This window comes from Takifugu flavidus, chromosome 14, assembly GCF_003711565.1.
Source record: "Takifugu flavidus isolate HTHZ2018 chromosome 14, ASM371156v2, whole genome shotgun sequence".
NCBI classification, from domain to species: domain Eukaryota; kingdom Metazoa; phylum Chordata; class Actinopteri; order Tetraodontiformes; family Tetraodontidae; genus Takifugu; species Takifugu flavidus.
The window spans coordinates 2,034,511-2,050,838 of NC_079533.1; the positions used below are offsets into that span (position 1 = coordinate 2,034,511).

Sequence of the window (16,328 nt, forward strand, 5' to 3'; positions counted from 1 at the left end):
AAGGTCGGCTGTGAGGACACCAAACTGTGAACGTCTGTGTCTGTGCTGAACAGGTGAACAACTACGGCTTGGAAGAAGTCTCTCATGAAGAAGCTGTGGCCATTTTGAAGAACACGTCAGACGTGGTCTACCTGAAGGTGGGAAAGCCCACCAACGTCTACCTATCGGATCCCTATGGGCCTCCTGATATCGCACATTGTAAGTCTTCATCTTTTGGTGCCGCTTCACTGCCTTTTCTCATTTCCAACCCTGATGGATTCATCTGAAAGTAACTTGTGCGGCAGAATACGGACGCTAAATTTCAGCTAAACTCCGTCTCTGTCTCTTCCACAGCTTTTTCGCCAGCCATGGAAAATCATATCTCTTCCCCCATCAACAGCGGCACGCTAGATTACAAGACCGCCCTCCCCCCCATCTCCCCTAGGAGTTACTCCCCCCTCCCTAGGCACTTACTTGGGGGAGAGGATATAAACAGGTTGGATGGTTTTTCCTTCTTACGGTAATTACCTTCTTCCTTACTACGATTAGAACATAAGGTAGACGCGTTGTTTACGTTGTGCATTCTAACAACTTTATTTGATCATATATTAAACAAATGTATATGCGCGTGTGTGATTTAACTATCGATGAGTTGGCGTCCTGGTAAATTCAATCTCGATAGAGAATCAAACAATTCAAAGGATGATTGTGATTGATGGAGGAGCTGAGTGCTCAAAGTCATATATATCATCATATATCGTACCCTTATGCATCCGTACCAGGCGTATGGATTAAACATTTCTTGGTGGAGTATCCCCAGAAGCTGGGATCCCATCTGCCCATTTTTTGGGTGGTTGGAAAGGTGCTGCGGGAGGAGCAGAACGTGACCTCGTGACAAGCACAACATCACGCTAAATAAATATGGCTGCTATATGAGACTGGAAAGCCTCGTGTAGACCAGTGACGCTCGCCGGTGAAGCGGCCGCGTTGCCCAGGAGCTAACCATGTGGCCACTGAGGGATTAGAGCCGCAGTCTCACTGGAGTTAAGAGGTTTACTGGGTGTGTTAGAATCCCGAACAGCCTTTGGGATTATTTTACAACCTCAGGTGTGGGCCTTTGCTTGTTGTTCTTTGGGTTCCTACAGTGTGAAGCCTCCAAAATACTTAGCGAAAGAGCATGTCTGCTGTACCACAGCATTTTCTCCTTCTAAAACTAAACTACAATTGAATTCTTACTTAAACTGTTTAAGCCTGTTTGAAAGGGGGCAAAGCTCAGATATAAAAGCCAAAACGGCCGATGGAATTGTTGGAGTTTTTAACTGAAGTTTTAAATCAATCATTATTTTTCAGTTACTAAAGGAAGATAAACCCTCAACCACGTGATTGCTTACTTTAATTAGCTCTGCCACAGACCCTTCATGTAGATTTTGATTCTATTTGCTGCATTTTATGACATCATGGCCGCATGGGTCATATTACCAACCTACAATCACAATAACTGCACTCTTCTCTCCATCGTTCTCTTCATATCTTTAATGTTCTGTCATTCTGCTAATTTCCCTGGTGGACACCCCCTAAAGGGATCAATAAAGTACTCTTGAATCTTGAATGTCGCACTGTGACGCATCCAAAAGTCCAAAATGTGTCTACGCAGTCCTGCCTGCCTGGCCCCCCCTTCGGATTCTAACTGACACCTATGTGTCCTTGCGTGGCCCCTGTGTTCTGGTCTGATGTGGTCTGACAGGCCGCCTCAGTTAGCACGTTGCGGTTTGAATGACTCAGCGAAATCTCTCTGGTTTCTGCGCCTCCTCGGCGACTCGTTCATTAGGAGGTCCGAGCGCACGCTGAGAAGTGAAGAATCAGAGGTGAATCCAAGCTCAGCCCCAGTTTGGTTCCCAGAAATGAATAAATACATCGATTACCTGGCAGGATGACCCAAATAAGCAGTACAAGGCAGACATAGACCATAAATATATACTGAATATTAATAAGATTACATAAAATCCAATACATTCACCTGGACTGATGGAAGGCACATGTGGACAATCTTTAATCTTTTATTTATTTATTTATTGCAGATGGAAATAGCTCAGAGATTTAATGAGAAAGCAGAGCTTGATGAGGGAGGAAGGGTGTAGATAGAGTCTTATCTGTGATCCAGGCCAGACAGTCGTGCACTATAACACATATAGAGCGCGTGAGTGCGTGCGCACGCGTGTGTGTCGATGTCAGTTGCTCACAGCGGTAAGACCAGTTTCTCCTTCTAAATAGAAATTCCTCCCTGGAGGATGGAGACGGCCACAAGTTTGAGCCCTTCCAGCTGAGGTGAGGTATCAGCATGCTCCTACGTGATGTCACTGCATTTATGAGGGACTTTTTGGAGAAATGAGTGATAACCAGTTTAAAAGGTAATTGTAGTTAAGTTTTAAGATCACCGTACTAAGAATAAACAGCTAATGTGCTTTAATGGGATGCTTTGAAACCCCCCCTTTCCCACCTTTCTACTACGGTCTTTAAAATGCTTTCGGTCCAAGGAAACTAAATTTCATTTTGTGGTGTTTAAGATGTTAAACCTTTCAGTAGGTTCCTTCAGATGTAAATGGGCAGTCCCATTAGGGGTTTTAACCCCTGGAGCTGGTTTCTTTTTGTCAGGCAGGTGGAGGATCATAAAAGTGTTCCTCTTACCTGTAGCTTCAGAGCCGTCATGTGCTCAGTGTGACATGTGAACTGGGCCAGGAACCTTCAAAGTAAGGTTCCCCGACCCAGCCGCGCCTGTTTAAAAACTACACACACATTCAACTCATTCAACGTCTGAGCAAGAAAAGAAAAAATCAGATCACTGCCAGAGAAATAAAGACATCATGGACTGGGAGAAGGGAAGAACCATCTCGTTGGACCAACATCTGTGTCATCCTCCACCTGACCGACAAAAAGCACCTCCAGCTGTGTCTAAAGAGAGCAAACAGAAAGACAAAAGGGGTCTAACTCCTGGAGGGGAGGGGCTGATGCTGCATGTCGGAGGTGAACAACCACCGCTACGAGTGAGTTGTTAGCATCAGATGTTCTTTCCGGTAACTGTTAAAGGTGCGATGAGACGGATGAGATCATCGGATTTTCCATCTGATGATCTCATAAATTTAGAAATATAGAGTTGCAGCAGCTCAGACTGAGACGATGGCGTCGGCGACCTGCGCCGATCTCCACTCAGTCTGAGATTTTACTCATTCTTCCCTGTGTGTCACCTCCTCCCACCACCACTCTTCCTCGTCAATAACCTCTCTGCTCTTGTTTCTCACTCCACTGTAGGCCTCCCGAGCCCGTTTACAGCACTGTGAACAAACTATGTGACAAAACACACTCGCCCCGACACTATTCCCCAGTGGAGTGTGACAAAAGCCTCCTCCACTCGCCCCCCGCCCCCCTCCCTAACTATCACTTAAGCCTGTTCCCTAACTCGGATTTCACCAGGTACTTTCCGCCACTGTGATCACTGCTAGCGTGTCGGCCGCGCGGCATAAATGCATGCATGCTGCGTTAGCATGTCACCCAACACAACAGCCCTCTTCTCACTGCTGTACCGGCAGCAGATTGGTGTTTTCACGCGGTAGCATGCTGCTCTTTCTTTCCATTCCTCCTGTCTCTGCAGGCCTTTGCAGTATGTAGTCGGAGCCCATGAACCTCACTAAAGTTCCTGTAAAATGTGAAAAATCGCTGCATTGACTGTGTATCAATCCTTCAAGGTCATTTGGTGAAATTTGGTGTAAAAGGTGTCAGAGAGGGGGTAAAGGGGCCCACCTTCTGCAGCTGCCCTGCATTGTACAGCACAAACAAACATGGGTATCTGGACAAGCTGCGTAGTCGCCATGACGATCGTGCCGTGTTGGTGTTTGGAGATCCCGAGGAACTTATCAGTGCCGTCCTCGACTCTCTTAATCGGAAGTCATTTAAATAGGAACACTGTGTGGCTTCTGTTTAAAGGTGTGCACGTCTGGTTGAAATGGCAGCAGAGTGGTGCATGGAAGTCAGTAAGCATGTGCATGTAGGTTAGAGCTCACATTTAAAATAAATTTGCATTTATTTGGCATATAACATACTTACTTCAGTTGAAATGGTGACATTTCTGCCCAGTTCTGTTGATTATCATACAAAAAAAACCCCAGAAATCCCTCAAAATCCCTCTGGAAAATAGTTGAAGAGCTTCCAGCTGCTTGTTTCTGCTCCTGTGGTTGATATTCACCACTAGAGGTCAGTCTGATGCTTCCAGGCTTTTCGTGGCTGCTCCTGTAACCAGAGGAGCGGCTTTGGTTTTTCATCTTTTTACCTTTTATTCTAGTCTCTGAGTGCAGGAGTTTCACTCCGATGGATTAAACTCAACAGCTGTGCTGCACGTGCTGATGCTGTTGCGGGCCGACGTTCCTCACAATCAGCCCGAGCCGATCGGGTCTGTAAAGTACATGACGTGTGTTAGCATGTGACAGCTTTCCTCCTCCGTTGAAGCTGAATTTGGGACAAGCGATCTAAGTAGAGCACCGTCCCCCTGTGGAGACCCAGCAGTGCGCGAGCGCCGTCCTTGCCTGAGAAACGTAGCGTTGAGGCATCTCTCTACCTATTGTAGCGTTGTCGTCCACCTCTCATCGCCGTCCAGCCAAGCCTGAAGATGCTGAGATCCAGCGACTCCCCCGAGCTGATGTACTACCTGAACTGTCTGTACAGGGAACCCAGGAAGGTCGTGCTCCACAAAGGCTCCACCGGTCTGGGCTTCAACATCGTGGGCGGCGAGGACGGCGAGGGGATCTTCGTCTCCTTCATCCTGGCGGGAGGCCCGGCCGACCTGAGCGGGGAGCTGAAGCGCGGCGACCAGATCCTGTCGGTGAGTGGACGTCGGCGCTCCGGGACGAGTCTCCGTTTGTCTCCCGGCTTTAACGTCAGAAACAACCGCGTCTCGTTACGCGCTGGAACTGTTGAGGTCAGAAATGCTCACAAACCCTCCGAGCAAACCGTGGTTGGGTGGGTGTTGGTTCAATTCCCTGTGTCTCACGCTGAATTCCCTGTTTCATACTGGTCGGCTGTGACAATCGCCAGTGCGCTCCCAGTATATTAATAGACCGCGTGATGGTTCTGCTGGCCTAGATTCATTTTCAGGGCAGGTCAGTAATAAGCTGCTCACCTCCCATGATTTAGGCAACGTAAACCAGAAGATTCTCTGTCGTGTTTTAGGATTTACCCACATTTTGTTTTACACCTGATGTCCTGAAATGAGAGGAAGACCAAAGCGTCCGTCTGTAGCTGCCTTTGTCCCCACGCCGGCGTGTCGACACGCAGACGTTGTCATTAGTGCGCTCGGTGCTCACGTTCAGTCCCTTGTGTTAACTAGTGATCGCTATGACCCACAGGTGGAAAACACATTTAAACAGGTGGCTGACTCTTGTTCAACAGGTGAACGGGATTGATCTACGGGGCGCGACGCACGAACAAGCAGCGGTGGCGCTGAAAGGAGCCGGACAAGTGGTCACCATCATAGCTCAGTACAGACCAGAAGGTACGTCAGGAATTAGCGCTCATTAACTGTGCTTCACCTCCGTCATGAGCCGTCTGATGTCAGTCAACGTGCAGCGACGGAGGCGGCAGGTTCGACCCTTCAGAGTCAAAAAGTCCCCCTGTTTCACCAGTTTGGGGGGGGTTCAAACCATTTTGTTGGAACATCCGTGTTGCTTCAGGTCCTTTAACCTGAAGTTAAGATGCACTGGACCAGACATTTATAGGAACTAGTCCTGATACAGCGCTAAAAAAAGCTTTTATTCCTTAATGTTTAAGTGACCCGGAGGCCGTTGTGATGGGATTCATCCATTCATCCACTCATTCATTCATTCAGAGCTCGTTTTGCGAAATGTAAAAGTCCAGATCCCTGACTGGGAGGACCAAATATCTCCAGTTCTGCCACTGGTCTGACACCTTCTGTGATGTTTGATGGAGACAAACAGGTTTCCTGTGTCCTTGTTGACCCGCCGACGTCCCTCTGGGGTCCCTCTGAGGTCCCTCTGAGGACCTTCAGGGCCAACGACTAACGCTTTCTGCTCTCACCCATCAGAACTTGCTCTCTGCTCCCCTCAGCGGACTCCTGCTCCAGGTTGGTGCCGCTGGCACTCGTGGCTTCTCTTGATTCCCGAGCTCATTTGCAGCCACAGCGTGAACGTCGCCACTGTTTTGTTGACCAGAGCACTTCCCCCCCTGTGGTTCCCCAAACCTTCCCGGTCTCCCCTTCCTGTTCCGTACTCCCGGCTCTGCACCCTTGAAACCACTGTTCTCCCCCCCTCTGCTGAAACAGCGTCACAATTCATCTGTTTCCAACGATTCAATCTTTGCTTGGAGGCCATTTTGAACTATTGGTCCAGTAATGTGGTGGAGCAGTGGCTTCCCCAGGTCAAAGGTCAGGGCATGCAGCCCTTTCCATAGATTAATAATATTGGATGTTGTTGATGGAAGCTTTGACATGATTTTGTTATCTCGCCGTAAATCGTTGGCGACCAAAAGGGAAACGGATGTATGGTTTGTACCCATCCGTAATGCACGTTTCCTGCTGTTTATAACAGATCACACACCAATAGTTACTTCTGCTACACTGTGCTGGGACCCTCTGGTGTGACTGGGAGTAATGGACCCAGAACGCTGGTTTATTGGTCGTTGCCATGTGTTTACTCCGAGTCTCCCCCAAGCACGTTTCCTTTCGTTGTCATTTCCTCTTGTGAGAATACTGGTGTTGGTGCCCACCGTTAGCCTTCCTCCCCGCCCCCCCGGATGTGATGGCGCGCGAACGATCTTTCTGTGTGTCTCTCGCAGAATACGGGCGTTTTGAGGCCAAAATCCACGACTTACGGGAGCAGATGATGAACCACAGCATGAGCTCTGGCTCCGGATCCCTGCGCACCAATCAGAAGAGGTCGCTCTACGTCAGGTTCGCACGACCCCCCCCCTGCTTTTATAGCGTCCAGGCTGCACCTCCTCCCACCACCAGTCTTCCACGTGGTGTTTTGATCCCCTCTCCCAGGATCTGACACCTTTGCCGCTTCTAATAGTTGTGTGCTGGTATCCCAGGGCGCTGTTTGATTACGAGAGGTCAAGGGACAGCGGCCTCCCCAGCCAGGGGCTCAGCTTTAAGTATGGAGACATCCTCCACGTCATCAATGCTTCGGATGATGAGTGGTGGCAGGCGCGCCGTGTCACCCCGCACGGGGACAGCGAGGAAATGGGTGTCATCCCAAGTAAGAGACGGTACGTAGCCGAGGAAGGCGTTCCCCCCCCCCGGAGGTTGTTTCACACGTGTTCTGGAGGCCCCCGGCCTCTTTAGCGTGGAGGAAAATCCCTTCAGTGTCTCGACTTTATCCGCTTTTATGGCTCTTTGCTCTGACAGGGTGGAAAGGAAAGAGCGCGCACGTCTCAAGACCGTCAAGTTCAATGCCAAGCCGGGGTCGTTGGACTCTAAAGGGGTGAGTGGCTGCACGGGGGCGAGATGATGCTGTGGTTACTGTTAGCGTCAGGATTCACTGCCCAGCTAGTTCATGACATTCGGCTCCTCTGTAAACCTGGACGACGCCAACATTCCACATGTGTTTCCACTGCAGCTTCATAGCTTCATTCGTTTATTCATCGGCTTTAAAGTGACGACGCAGCACTAACATGAACACGAGAGGGTCCGTTAATATTGTGCCATAAAGATTCCGTTTGATTCACTTAAAACTTTCCTTCGCTCGTTTTACAGAGGTTTTACAATAAGCAGAGGAGGAAATTACACTCGTTTTTAATGAGAAAAAATGCTGTCAGAATCTCTTTCTATAGAAAGAACACACAATCGGCTTTTAAAGACTACAGTTACGCGTTGATTCTAACAACATCGGAAGGTCTGAACACTCCTGGAGTGTCTACACAGATTGTTTTACCCGTTTCCATTTTCAGTTGATGGTTTTCCTTCAGCTCATTTCATCTGCATGCTTCTTGCTGTGTGCTTATGTGCGACAAAGCATGACCACTGGGGCTCATTTCTCACCTTGCGTTTGTTTGAAATGCAACTGTGGCACATCAAGAATCACTATTGTGGTGCATGAAAGTTTGAAAATCATGCAAAATTCTTTATTTTTGCATCAGAATGACCCGAAACGTCATCAAAATTCAGGATTAACAGAACCCAGGTCACTCAGATTTCCAATATATAGAAAATCACTTCTTGATGTCTCACTTTGTACAAAAGGTTGTTTTGTCTGCATGACCATGACAAATATACCCGTTTGCCCCGTGCTCTTTCTTCCTTCACAGTCTTTTAATGACAAACGTAAAAAGAATTTCACCTTTACACGAAAGTTCCCATTCTACAAGAACAGAGAGGGTGAGCAGGATGGCAGTGATTCAGAGCGTAAGTAAGCTTTCAGACACACACCTAAACAAAGAGTCAATGTCGATCACATGTAGAGCTGAAGGGTGGGTGAGACTCCAAAATGGCATTTCCTGCTTTCTCTCGTGATCACTTCCTGTCGCCTTTCCGCTCTCTCTCTCTCTTTTAGCGTTTTTTGTGACTTTGATGCCGATCGGTTAGAAAGAAAGAAGCAATTGTTCATTTTCACCCTCATTTCTCTCCACTTGGTGGTTCTGGACGACCCAGTTTTTCCCCTGCAGAGAGCCTCACGGTTCCGGTTTATCCTGCTGTTTGTCTCCCCCTGCTGGCTGTTCTGTGTTAGTGCGGAGACAGACGAGGCCCAAAGCTTTACCTGGAATACTCTGCTTATGTTCTGGCTATCTTCCTTCCTCTCTTTCTTTGTTCTGGTGCTCTCTGGATGCCCATTAGGACTTCCTGGGGATAGGTGATGAAGGGTATGGGACAAAGACATTCAGTAAGTTGCTGAAGGAACCATTTTGGATGTTTGGCGTTCGCCGTGCGATGTTGCATGCTGCATTTGTCTGTCAGTTTAAAGTCTGTCTGGTATGAACAGCAGGCGAGCGGTCAGAAGAAAACCTTTTCTTTTTGTTTTCCGTGTTGAGCAATAAAGAATCCTTTTTCCCCCCTCCTCGTCATCACTGTATTTGACAGCTTTGTCCTGTTGTTTTATTTTGCTGGCCTGCGTGGGGCATCTCCTTGAGTTTTGAGCTTAGTGGTTTGGGTTCCGAGAGGTCAGGCCTGTAGAGGTGGACGCCACTGCGTCAGTCGCCACAGACGACTCACGCCTGAACCACCAGAGTTCCTCGTGTGAATGCAGCTTGCTGGTTTATTAGCGGCCTGCTGATAACGATGATTGCATCCTTCTCTTAACGCCTTTCTTTACCTACTTGCATGGCGCCGGCATGAACACGGCGAGTGTGCTTTGCTTCTGTGTGTGTGTGTGTGTGTGTTGTGTCCTGGAGTGCCCGATTCTGGAGCGTGCAACAGTGTTGATTCAGCTCCTCCCCACACAGGTTGAATCGTCATCAGGGTTTTCTTTCTCTGGCTTCTGCTCCTAAAACTGCCCTCAAGCTCTCAATGAGACACTTTTCCTCTGAACCAGAACATTTACAGTTGTCATTTCAACGTTCCATCACAGTTTATTAGATTTAATGCTGCTTCGTTAAATATATCATCAATATATGTGTGAAGTTTATGGATCTGTTTAGCTTTAGCCGCTGAGGTGCATTTTAATGAGCTCAAGCAGAGCGTCTTCATCATCATCATCATTGTGATGCTGCAATTGATCGGTTGATTAACTGATTTCTCTTAATCAGGGAGTCAAGATGATGTGATTCTGTCGTATGAACCTGTGCTGCGGCAAGAAAGTGAGTGATCCGATATTTCTGCGTGTTTTAGCTCATCTGGCGTCACTAATTAACTGGGGGTCTGATGCACAATCAGTGCTCAGCAGGTATTTAACGCTTCAAAAGGGGAAAAAAACACTAAATACAGAGAGTTTGGCACTAAAGCTGATGAATATAGAACGAACTTAGCATTTAAGGTTAGCAAACACAGGAAATAACGCGTATTTTCCTTTCCCCCTGCAGTTACTTATGTCCGACCTGTCATAATCCTGGGGCCCATGAAGGACAGGATCAATGATGATCTGATATCAGAGTTCCCAGAGAAGTTTGGATCTTGCGTTCCACGTAAGTAGCAGACGGAAATATGTGGTCAAAAGCAGCTTCTCCATGGACGGTTTAAGTCAAAGCGCGGTGAAATCGGCTGATAGTTCGCGTAAACGCGCTGAATTCACCGGGAGCGTCATCAGTTATTACACCTTAAACCACCGTGGGGGGGCGGGAAGCTCATGAACGGAGGTTTTATGCGTTTTTAAGTCATTGATTTGCCACCTGAAGGAGCTCCGTTGATCAGCGCACCATTTGGGTTAGCATCAAATCATCATTTCCTCCTAAAAGTAAGAAATGATGGTAAATGTGAGCTGAACTTTGGGTTCTGCCACAGAACCCTGGCTCACAGATGCCGGGTCGGCCTCTGGAGATGGTTTCTGAAGCAGCTCTTGGACTCTGCTGCTGCCTTCATGGCCCGAACCCCCTTTTCCTTGTTATCAGATGTCTTTTCATCAGCCAGATTGATTTTGCATGTTTTGATTCACCCCTTATCTTTTATTTTAACTAATCATTAAATGGCATAAAGCCGCCAACAGCTCCGAGCACCAAGGTGAGTGACCCGGCTGACCTCCTCCCTCAGATCTTCTCTTCAACCGTCCCATAAGTGTTCCTCCTCTTTTCCTTTGTAGAGGGGTGTTCTCCAATAGTCAACTCCATTAGCTGGAGGATTCACAAGTTCCTATTTTTGAACGATATCCATTGAAATTTGCACTAAATGCTCCCTGATGTTCTTCTACTTCTTTGGTTTCTCGGTAACGTTCAACGTTCTCTGGGACGTTTGTGCAAATTTCACACCAGAACCGTGATGGATATCTTCAGAACGGTGGCATTTGTCTATTATTGTGTTACCAGATAGATACCGTAGGTACCAATACTGTCCTGGTCCTCCCTAGTTGATGGTGCTGCAGTGTGTGTGTGTGTGTGTGTGTGTGTGTGTGTGTGTGTGTGTGTAACCAAAGGTCCAGTGTGTTGAATCTCCTCCCAGACTCAGGGCGTCGCTCACCTGCTATCTGGTTCTGGACCTGAACTAGCTTTGTTGTTTGTGTACTTTAGTTGAGAGGGATGTTGATGGGGTGGGTCTCCGGATCAGCAGGGCCTCGTGTTTCCACGATTGGAGAGGTTCTTTCCTGAACCTGTTCCTCTGAGTGTCGCTCCCTGGGCCTGCGAGAAGAGAAACGTGTGTTTTCTAGAGCTGGCTGACCCGGTTCGGCTCTCCGCCGGTGGCGCTTCTTGCTAACGGTGTTTTTATTTGCCCTCCCACCCAAGACACCACTCGGCCGAAGAGGGACTATGAGGTGGACGGCCGGGACTACCACTTCGTCATGTCCAGAGAGCAGATGGAGAACGATATCCAAGAGCACAAGTTCATCGAGGCGGGGCAGTACAACGACAACTTGTACGGAACCAGCGTCCAGTCGGTGAAATACGTGGCCGAAAGGGTGAGCGCGGGGGGGACGCCGAGCTCGCCGGGTCCGAGCCCGCGGGCTCCACGTGCGCTGAAGCTGGTGTCTCCGTGTGTCGCAGGGCAAGCACTGCATTCTGGACGTGTCCGGGAACGCCATCAAACGTCTCCAAGTAGCACAACTCTACCCCATCGCCATCCTCGTAAAGCCCAGAACCATCGATTCCTTGATGTGAGTAGCGCCCGTATCGGCCCGCGCACGTGCCGCACAGGCACGTGCCTTGTGTGGCTAAACCGTGCACGTGTGCGCAGGGACATGAATAAGAGGCTGACGGAGGAGCAGGCCAGAAAGACCTTCGACAGGGCCATGAAGCTGGAGCAGGAGTTTGGAGAGTTCTTCACAGGTATGTGCACGATGGTCGCCTCCTCTCACGGGTCAGATAGGGACCGGGGCGGTAATGGGCCCTCAGAACCGTTCATCCACACAAACTGGCTCATTTATCCGGGTTCTTCTGCTCGCCGGTGCTGTAACCAGCCAGAAGAGCAGTCAGGAAAATTCTAAACACCTTAGTCCGGCTCGTGAACGCACCGTGAGCACTTCAGGCTCCACACGCGTTACGTGTCCTCCACCCTCACACACGTGTGCATGTGATGCTGAAGGTTTGATCTGCTTCTGCATAAAGTTCCTTCTGCTTTGCAGCTCTGGTTCAAGGAGACACCTTAGAGGACATTTATAACAGCTGCAAACAGGTCATAGAGGAACATTCAGGACCCTATATCTGGATCCCCTCCAAGGAGAAACTATAATAGCTCCTAACTCCAGGCGTGGACTGCAAGAAGCTAGTAATAAGCTGTAAGATATACGCGTATGGCTTCAGATAGTCTTCAGCTATTATTGTCAATACGTTTGATTTGTTGTTATGATCATTTCTTGGATTTTCTCTTGTTCTAATTGCTTCATTTTTTCACTCAACACGAATGTTCCTGAATGTACACCGCAGAGTATTAACTAAGTTAGCCCTCCGGCCATTTTTATATGTTCGTTTGAGCTCGACAAAGTTGTTTTTTGGTTGTTGTTGTTTTTTTTTTTAAAGGTGTGTATGTGTGTGCACGTTGACACACAGCTCCTGGTGTACAGATGTGACCCTGTGCTCACACCCGTGACCTGTAAAGTGCATCCTCTAAACACAGCTTTGCTTTGTGTTTGTTTACATTGTCTTTTCTGGATTTCTCCGGCTCACCTGTAAAATTCCCCCCTATTTTTCTTTCTTTTTTTTTTTTAAATGTTCTTCAAAGCTGACGTTTATCATCCAGCTGTTGCATTGACAATGACATGGAGGAAGCTGTTGCTACAACAGAGATGTAACACTATATTTTGCTATTTAAAGGCACAAAAGCACAGAAGTATTTATTATTGAAAATCTAACTTTGATTAAAAGATCATTTACAGAGCATCTTTTATTGGAGTGATGTAATGTGTTGTCCTCTGGCAGACGCAGATGCAGATGCTCCACCGAACGAGCGTCAGAGTAGGAAAGATGAACCCAAACAGGGGTCTTCCTCCCTTGAACCCTGAGGGCACCTTGAAACTGTTATTTTATAGGGTGCATCATTAGATACATATGCTTCATCATTTAAGAGGCTAAATAGGTGGTTTTCCGTGCTGTTCTTGGAAGAGGAGCCGGATGTTGGTCCCGTCCGCGGGCTCTTGCTGGTGACCCTCTTAGATCCGCTCTCTTGCTGTTGGAGACCATCACAGGAGGTTCTGTTCCGTGCCTCCTCATCTGGAGCCGCCGTAGTCGTGTTAGCGGTCGGTGACTCCACCAGGTGAGGGGGTTCCATCGCGGACGACGTCCCGCCGCTGTTGCTCCGCTCCTCAGACGCCTCCATGTTCCTCTCTGGAACGCTAACGTCCTCCAGGTGAAAGCGTGCTAGCTAATGCGGGAGACGGGCGCCACCTCCGCTGCTCGACCTGTTCTGGCCGCTAGTTGACAGGTTCTCAGTGTTTCGAAGATTCCACGTCCAGATTAAATGAGGTCTGAACAGGACGCGCGCCCCGGGGGGCTGCTCGGCTTCTGCACACCGGGGAAGACAAAGTGGCATCAAGCACGCGGAAAAGTTGAATAATTCCGATTTCAAGCGTTTGGTTTGCAGCCGCGTTTGTTTTGATTCCATTCGCTGCGGAGCGAAAACACGGTCGCCATGGTGAGAGAGAGGTCAACTGTGGACTGTACAGAGAACCAGTCGACGCCGGCTGGCTCGGTCCTTCCTGTCCTCGTGAGCTTCTTCCCTCCTCCTGGCCTGGTGTCCTGCCTCCAGCCTAGGGGAGCGTCTGTGTCCGCCTCCCGGACACCTGTAGCTTCGTGGTTGTTATTATTTAAGCTCCGGCTGGCTGAAGCAGGACAGCTTCTGACGTGGTTGCCTGCTGGAAATCTTCCGTAGTTGCGGGAGAGGAACTGATCTGGGACCAGTTTTAAACACTTGGACCAGTTTTCAGGACAGGAGCGAGGAAACGTCCGGTTTTATTTGCAGCAATAAAGAAACCTGGTAGTCTGACAGGGCGTCGAACTCCAGGACGTCCGGTGGAGAGAAGGAGCCTCCGGAATGTTGGAGAGGAGCCGAGTCCTTTGCTAATGACCTTAATTCATCTGCTGATCCTTAAAACGATAAATGTGAACTGCTCGGAAGTCAAACCTGTGCCGTTTGACTGTTGCTCACGTCCGCCTGAACCTCTTGTGGACTCTGGCGCCCTTCACCCGGTCCCGCTGCCGTTATACATGTAGATCCTCTATATACAGTTTACTCCGTAACAGCGGCTCCCCCGGATGAAGACAAACACTATAACGAACATAAAGCTGTTGAACGACGTGAAAATCCCTTTCCTGAAAAGCCGTCGTTGGTGGGATGGACGGTCAATAAACAATAATCCTTCCTGTTGCGTTTAACCTGCATGTGCCACCCAGCCTGCTAGCATAGCGTGTTTCTGCTCACCTGGACTTTATAAAGTGCACTTAGTCATTGCTGGTAATGAGAGCATGTTTGGCTGATGAATCCACCTGGAAGATGAACATGAAGTCCACAGAAGAGTGAAGCCGGACCCGCCCCGCCCGTAGGAGCTGACGACTTCTCCTTTCACATGAAAAGAATCACTTCATGGACAGGATGATGTTTCTCTTCTCATTTTTGTGGCTGGTCTTTTTTTCTTTTTTCAGGTAATAGTGTCTCTTATTTTAGATGCTTTTGGAGGCATCTGACATCAATACTTTACAGATTTTCCATCCCATATTGGTCACCAGTTGCCTTAACAGAAAATGTTTACTGTATATCAGATATTAAAGCTTATAAATGTACTTTTCCTTTGGAAATATGTTCATTTAGTTCTGAGTCACATCTAGACATTAGCGGAGACGTTCAATCCAGTTTAATCCAGATGTGTTGGTACTGAAGTGACTGAAGGAAGGTGGGCTTCATTTGTCCAGTTTTATCCTGAAATGTAAACTTTCCGAAGCAGCAAGAGAAAACTTGGTCGAGTCGCTTTTGACTCCTGTTAGCAATACACTACGATGTAAGAAGACGCAGAGAATTGTGTGTTTTCAACGGCAGTATTGTTCAATCCACTTGAGTGTTCCCATCACACCCACTGTAACAGGAGAAGCAACGATCCAGACCAGGAGTGCTGTTGATGTGCAACTGGGAAGGCTGTCGGAGCTACGCGTGTGGCTAAAGTCCTCTTTTCTTCTTTATCTCCTTTGTCGTTTCCTTTGATTTCTGTGGATGTGCCGTGTCCAGCCGAGGCGCTGGGCTCGTTTGCTCTGTTTGAAGTTGTTCAAACTGCAGATTCCAACGATTCATCAGACCTGTTTCTCCTTAAATCTGAAATAAAAGACTGATATCAGAGGTGACGTCAAATCAATACATCTCATATTTCAGACGATGGATGGATGGATAGATGGATGGATGGATGGGTGGGTGGGTGGATGGATGGGTGGGTGGATGGATGGACAGACAGGATATTCGCAGGAGAATGAACCTTAAGAATAAATGAGTTGATACCTAAATGAGCCACACGGGGGCGCCAAAGGTCGTCAGCCAGCCTCACTAAAGACTTCTACGCATCACCTGTCCCGCTGTTAGTCTGGAGGAGAAGCAGGCTTCCTGGACAGATCAGCCACCCCCCCACCCCCGTTCACTCACACCTTTGCATCTACAAGCTGTTTCTGCACGTTTGTGTCCTGGAGGAGGAGCTGGACCCCCCCAGGAAAATGTATGTATCACGTTTGCGTCCCTTTAAGTGCAGCTGAAGACTCAACTCGCACCTCTGTTCACGACCACAAACATCAGAACCAACCAGACATTTGGGCCTGTTGCCATTCAGACCACTCATTAAAACAGCAATAATCACCACACAGATCGCCTCTACCTCAACATTTCCCGTTAAATCTCTGCTATATTTATTCTCTACAATATTACACTATATCTCAGAAGAGTGTAACAGCCGTGTGAATTTAACACCAGCACATTATTCCTTTTATTTCACCATTTCTCTTTTTAGTATCACACTGTTCTTCATTGCGAGTGAAACAGGAACTTGTTGAACCTTTTCTCTTTTTAAAACATCTGCTTGTGTCCAAGACTTCTGAAACTATGTGGAGGGTTTATTGACTGGGTGTCACAATGACCTCATAACCCCATTTCCTCTTTCCCCAAAACCATCGATAGGACTCCATATTTCCCGGGACGCTCCTCATCTTGAATGCTTCCATTTGCTGCTCTGTGTTCATGTTTCAGTTTTTGCCATCTTCTGGTGAACGTCCGCACGCCGTGGAACGTTTTCTTTCTGTTATCATCA

The 16,328-nt window shown here is 48.2% G+C and overlaps 1 protein-coding gene across 30 annotated transcripts in view; it reads left to right on the top strand.

The window, feature by feature from the left end:
• The window catches only part of dlg2 (discs, large homolog 2 (Drosophila)), a 62,502-nt gene extending 47,126 nt beyond the window's left edge, over positions 1 to 15,376 (top strand). For 12 of the 30 annotated variants that reach the window (XM_057053852.1, XM_057053861.1, XM_057053853.1 and 9 more), the window contains 18 exons: positions 54 to 198; positions 334 to 499; positions 2,251 to 2,304; positions 3,286 to 3,447; positions 4,693 to 4,849; positions 5,416 to 5,518; positions 6,068 to 6,106; positions 6,817 to 6,931; positions 7,072 to 7,248; positions 7,388 to 7,463; positions 8,287 to 8,383; positions 9,721 to 9,771; positions 9,994 to 10,095; positions 10,604 to 10,627; positions 11,344 to 11,516; positions 11,602 to 11,711; positions 11,792 to 11,883; positions 12,180 to 15,376. In XM_057053852.1, coding sequence (XP_056909832.1) covers positions 54 to 198; positions 334 to 499; positions 2,251 to 2,304; positions 3,286 to 3,447; positions 4,693 to 4,849; positions 5,416 to 5,518; positions 6,068 to 6,106; positions 6,817 to 6,931; positions 7,072 to 7,248; positions 7,388 to 7,463; positions 8,287 to 8,383; positions 9,721 to 9,771; positions 9,994 to 10,095; positions 10,604 to 10,627; positions 11,344 to 11,516; positions 11,602 to 11,711; positions 11,792 to 11,883; positions 12,180 to 12,286 — 1,950 coding nt within the window. In that variant the 3' untranslated portion in view covers positions 12,287 to 15,376. Of the gene's footprint in view, positions 1 to 53; positions 199 to 333; positions 500 to 2,250; positions 2,305 to 3,285; positions 3,448 to 4,692; positions 4,850 to 5,415; positions 5,519 to 6,067; positions 6,107 to 6,816; positions 6,932 to 7,071; positions 7,249 to 7,387; positions 7,464 to 8,286; positions 8,859 to 9,720; positions 9,772 to 9,993; positions 10,096 to 10,603; positions 10,628 to 11,343; positions 11,517 to 11,601; positions 11,712 to 11,791; positions 11,884 to 12,179 lie in introns of those variants that run through there. The other 18 variants (XM_057053864.1, XM_057053880.1, XM_057053881.1 and 15 more) reach the window with 16 other exon arrangements.
• The last annotated feature ends 952 nt before the right edge of the window (positions 15,377 to 16,328 follow it).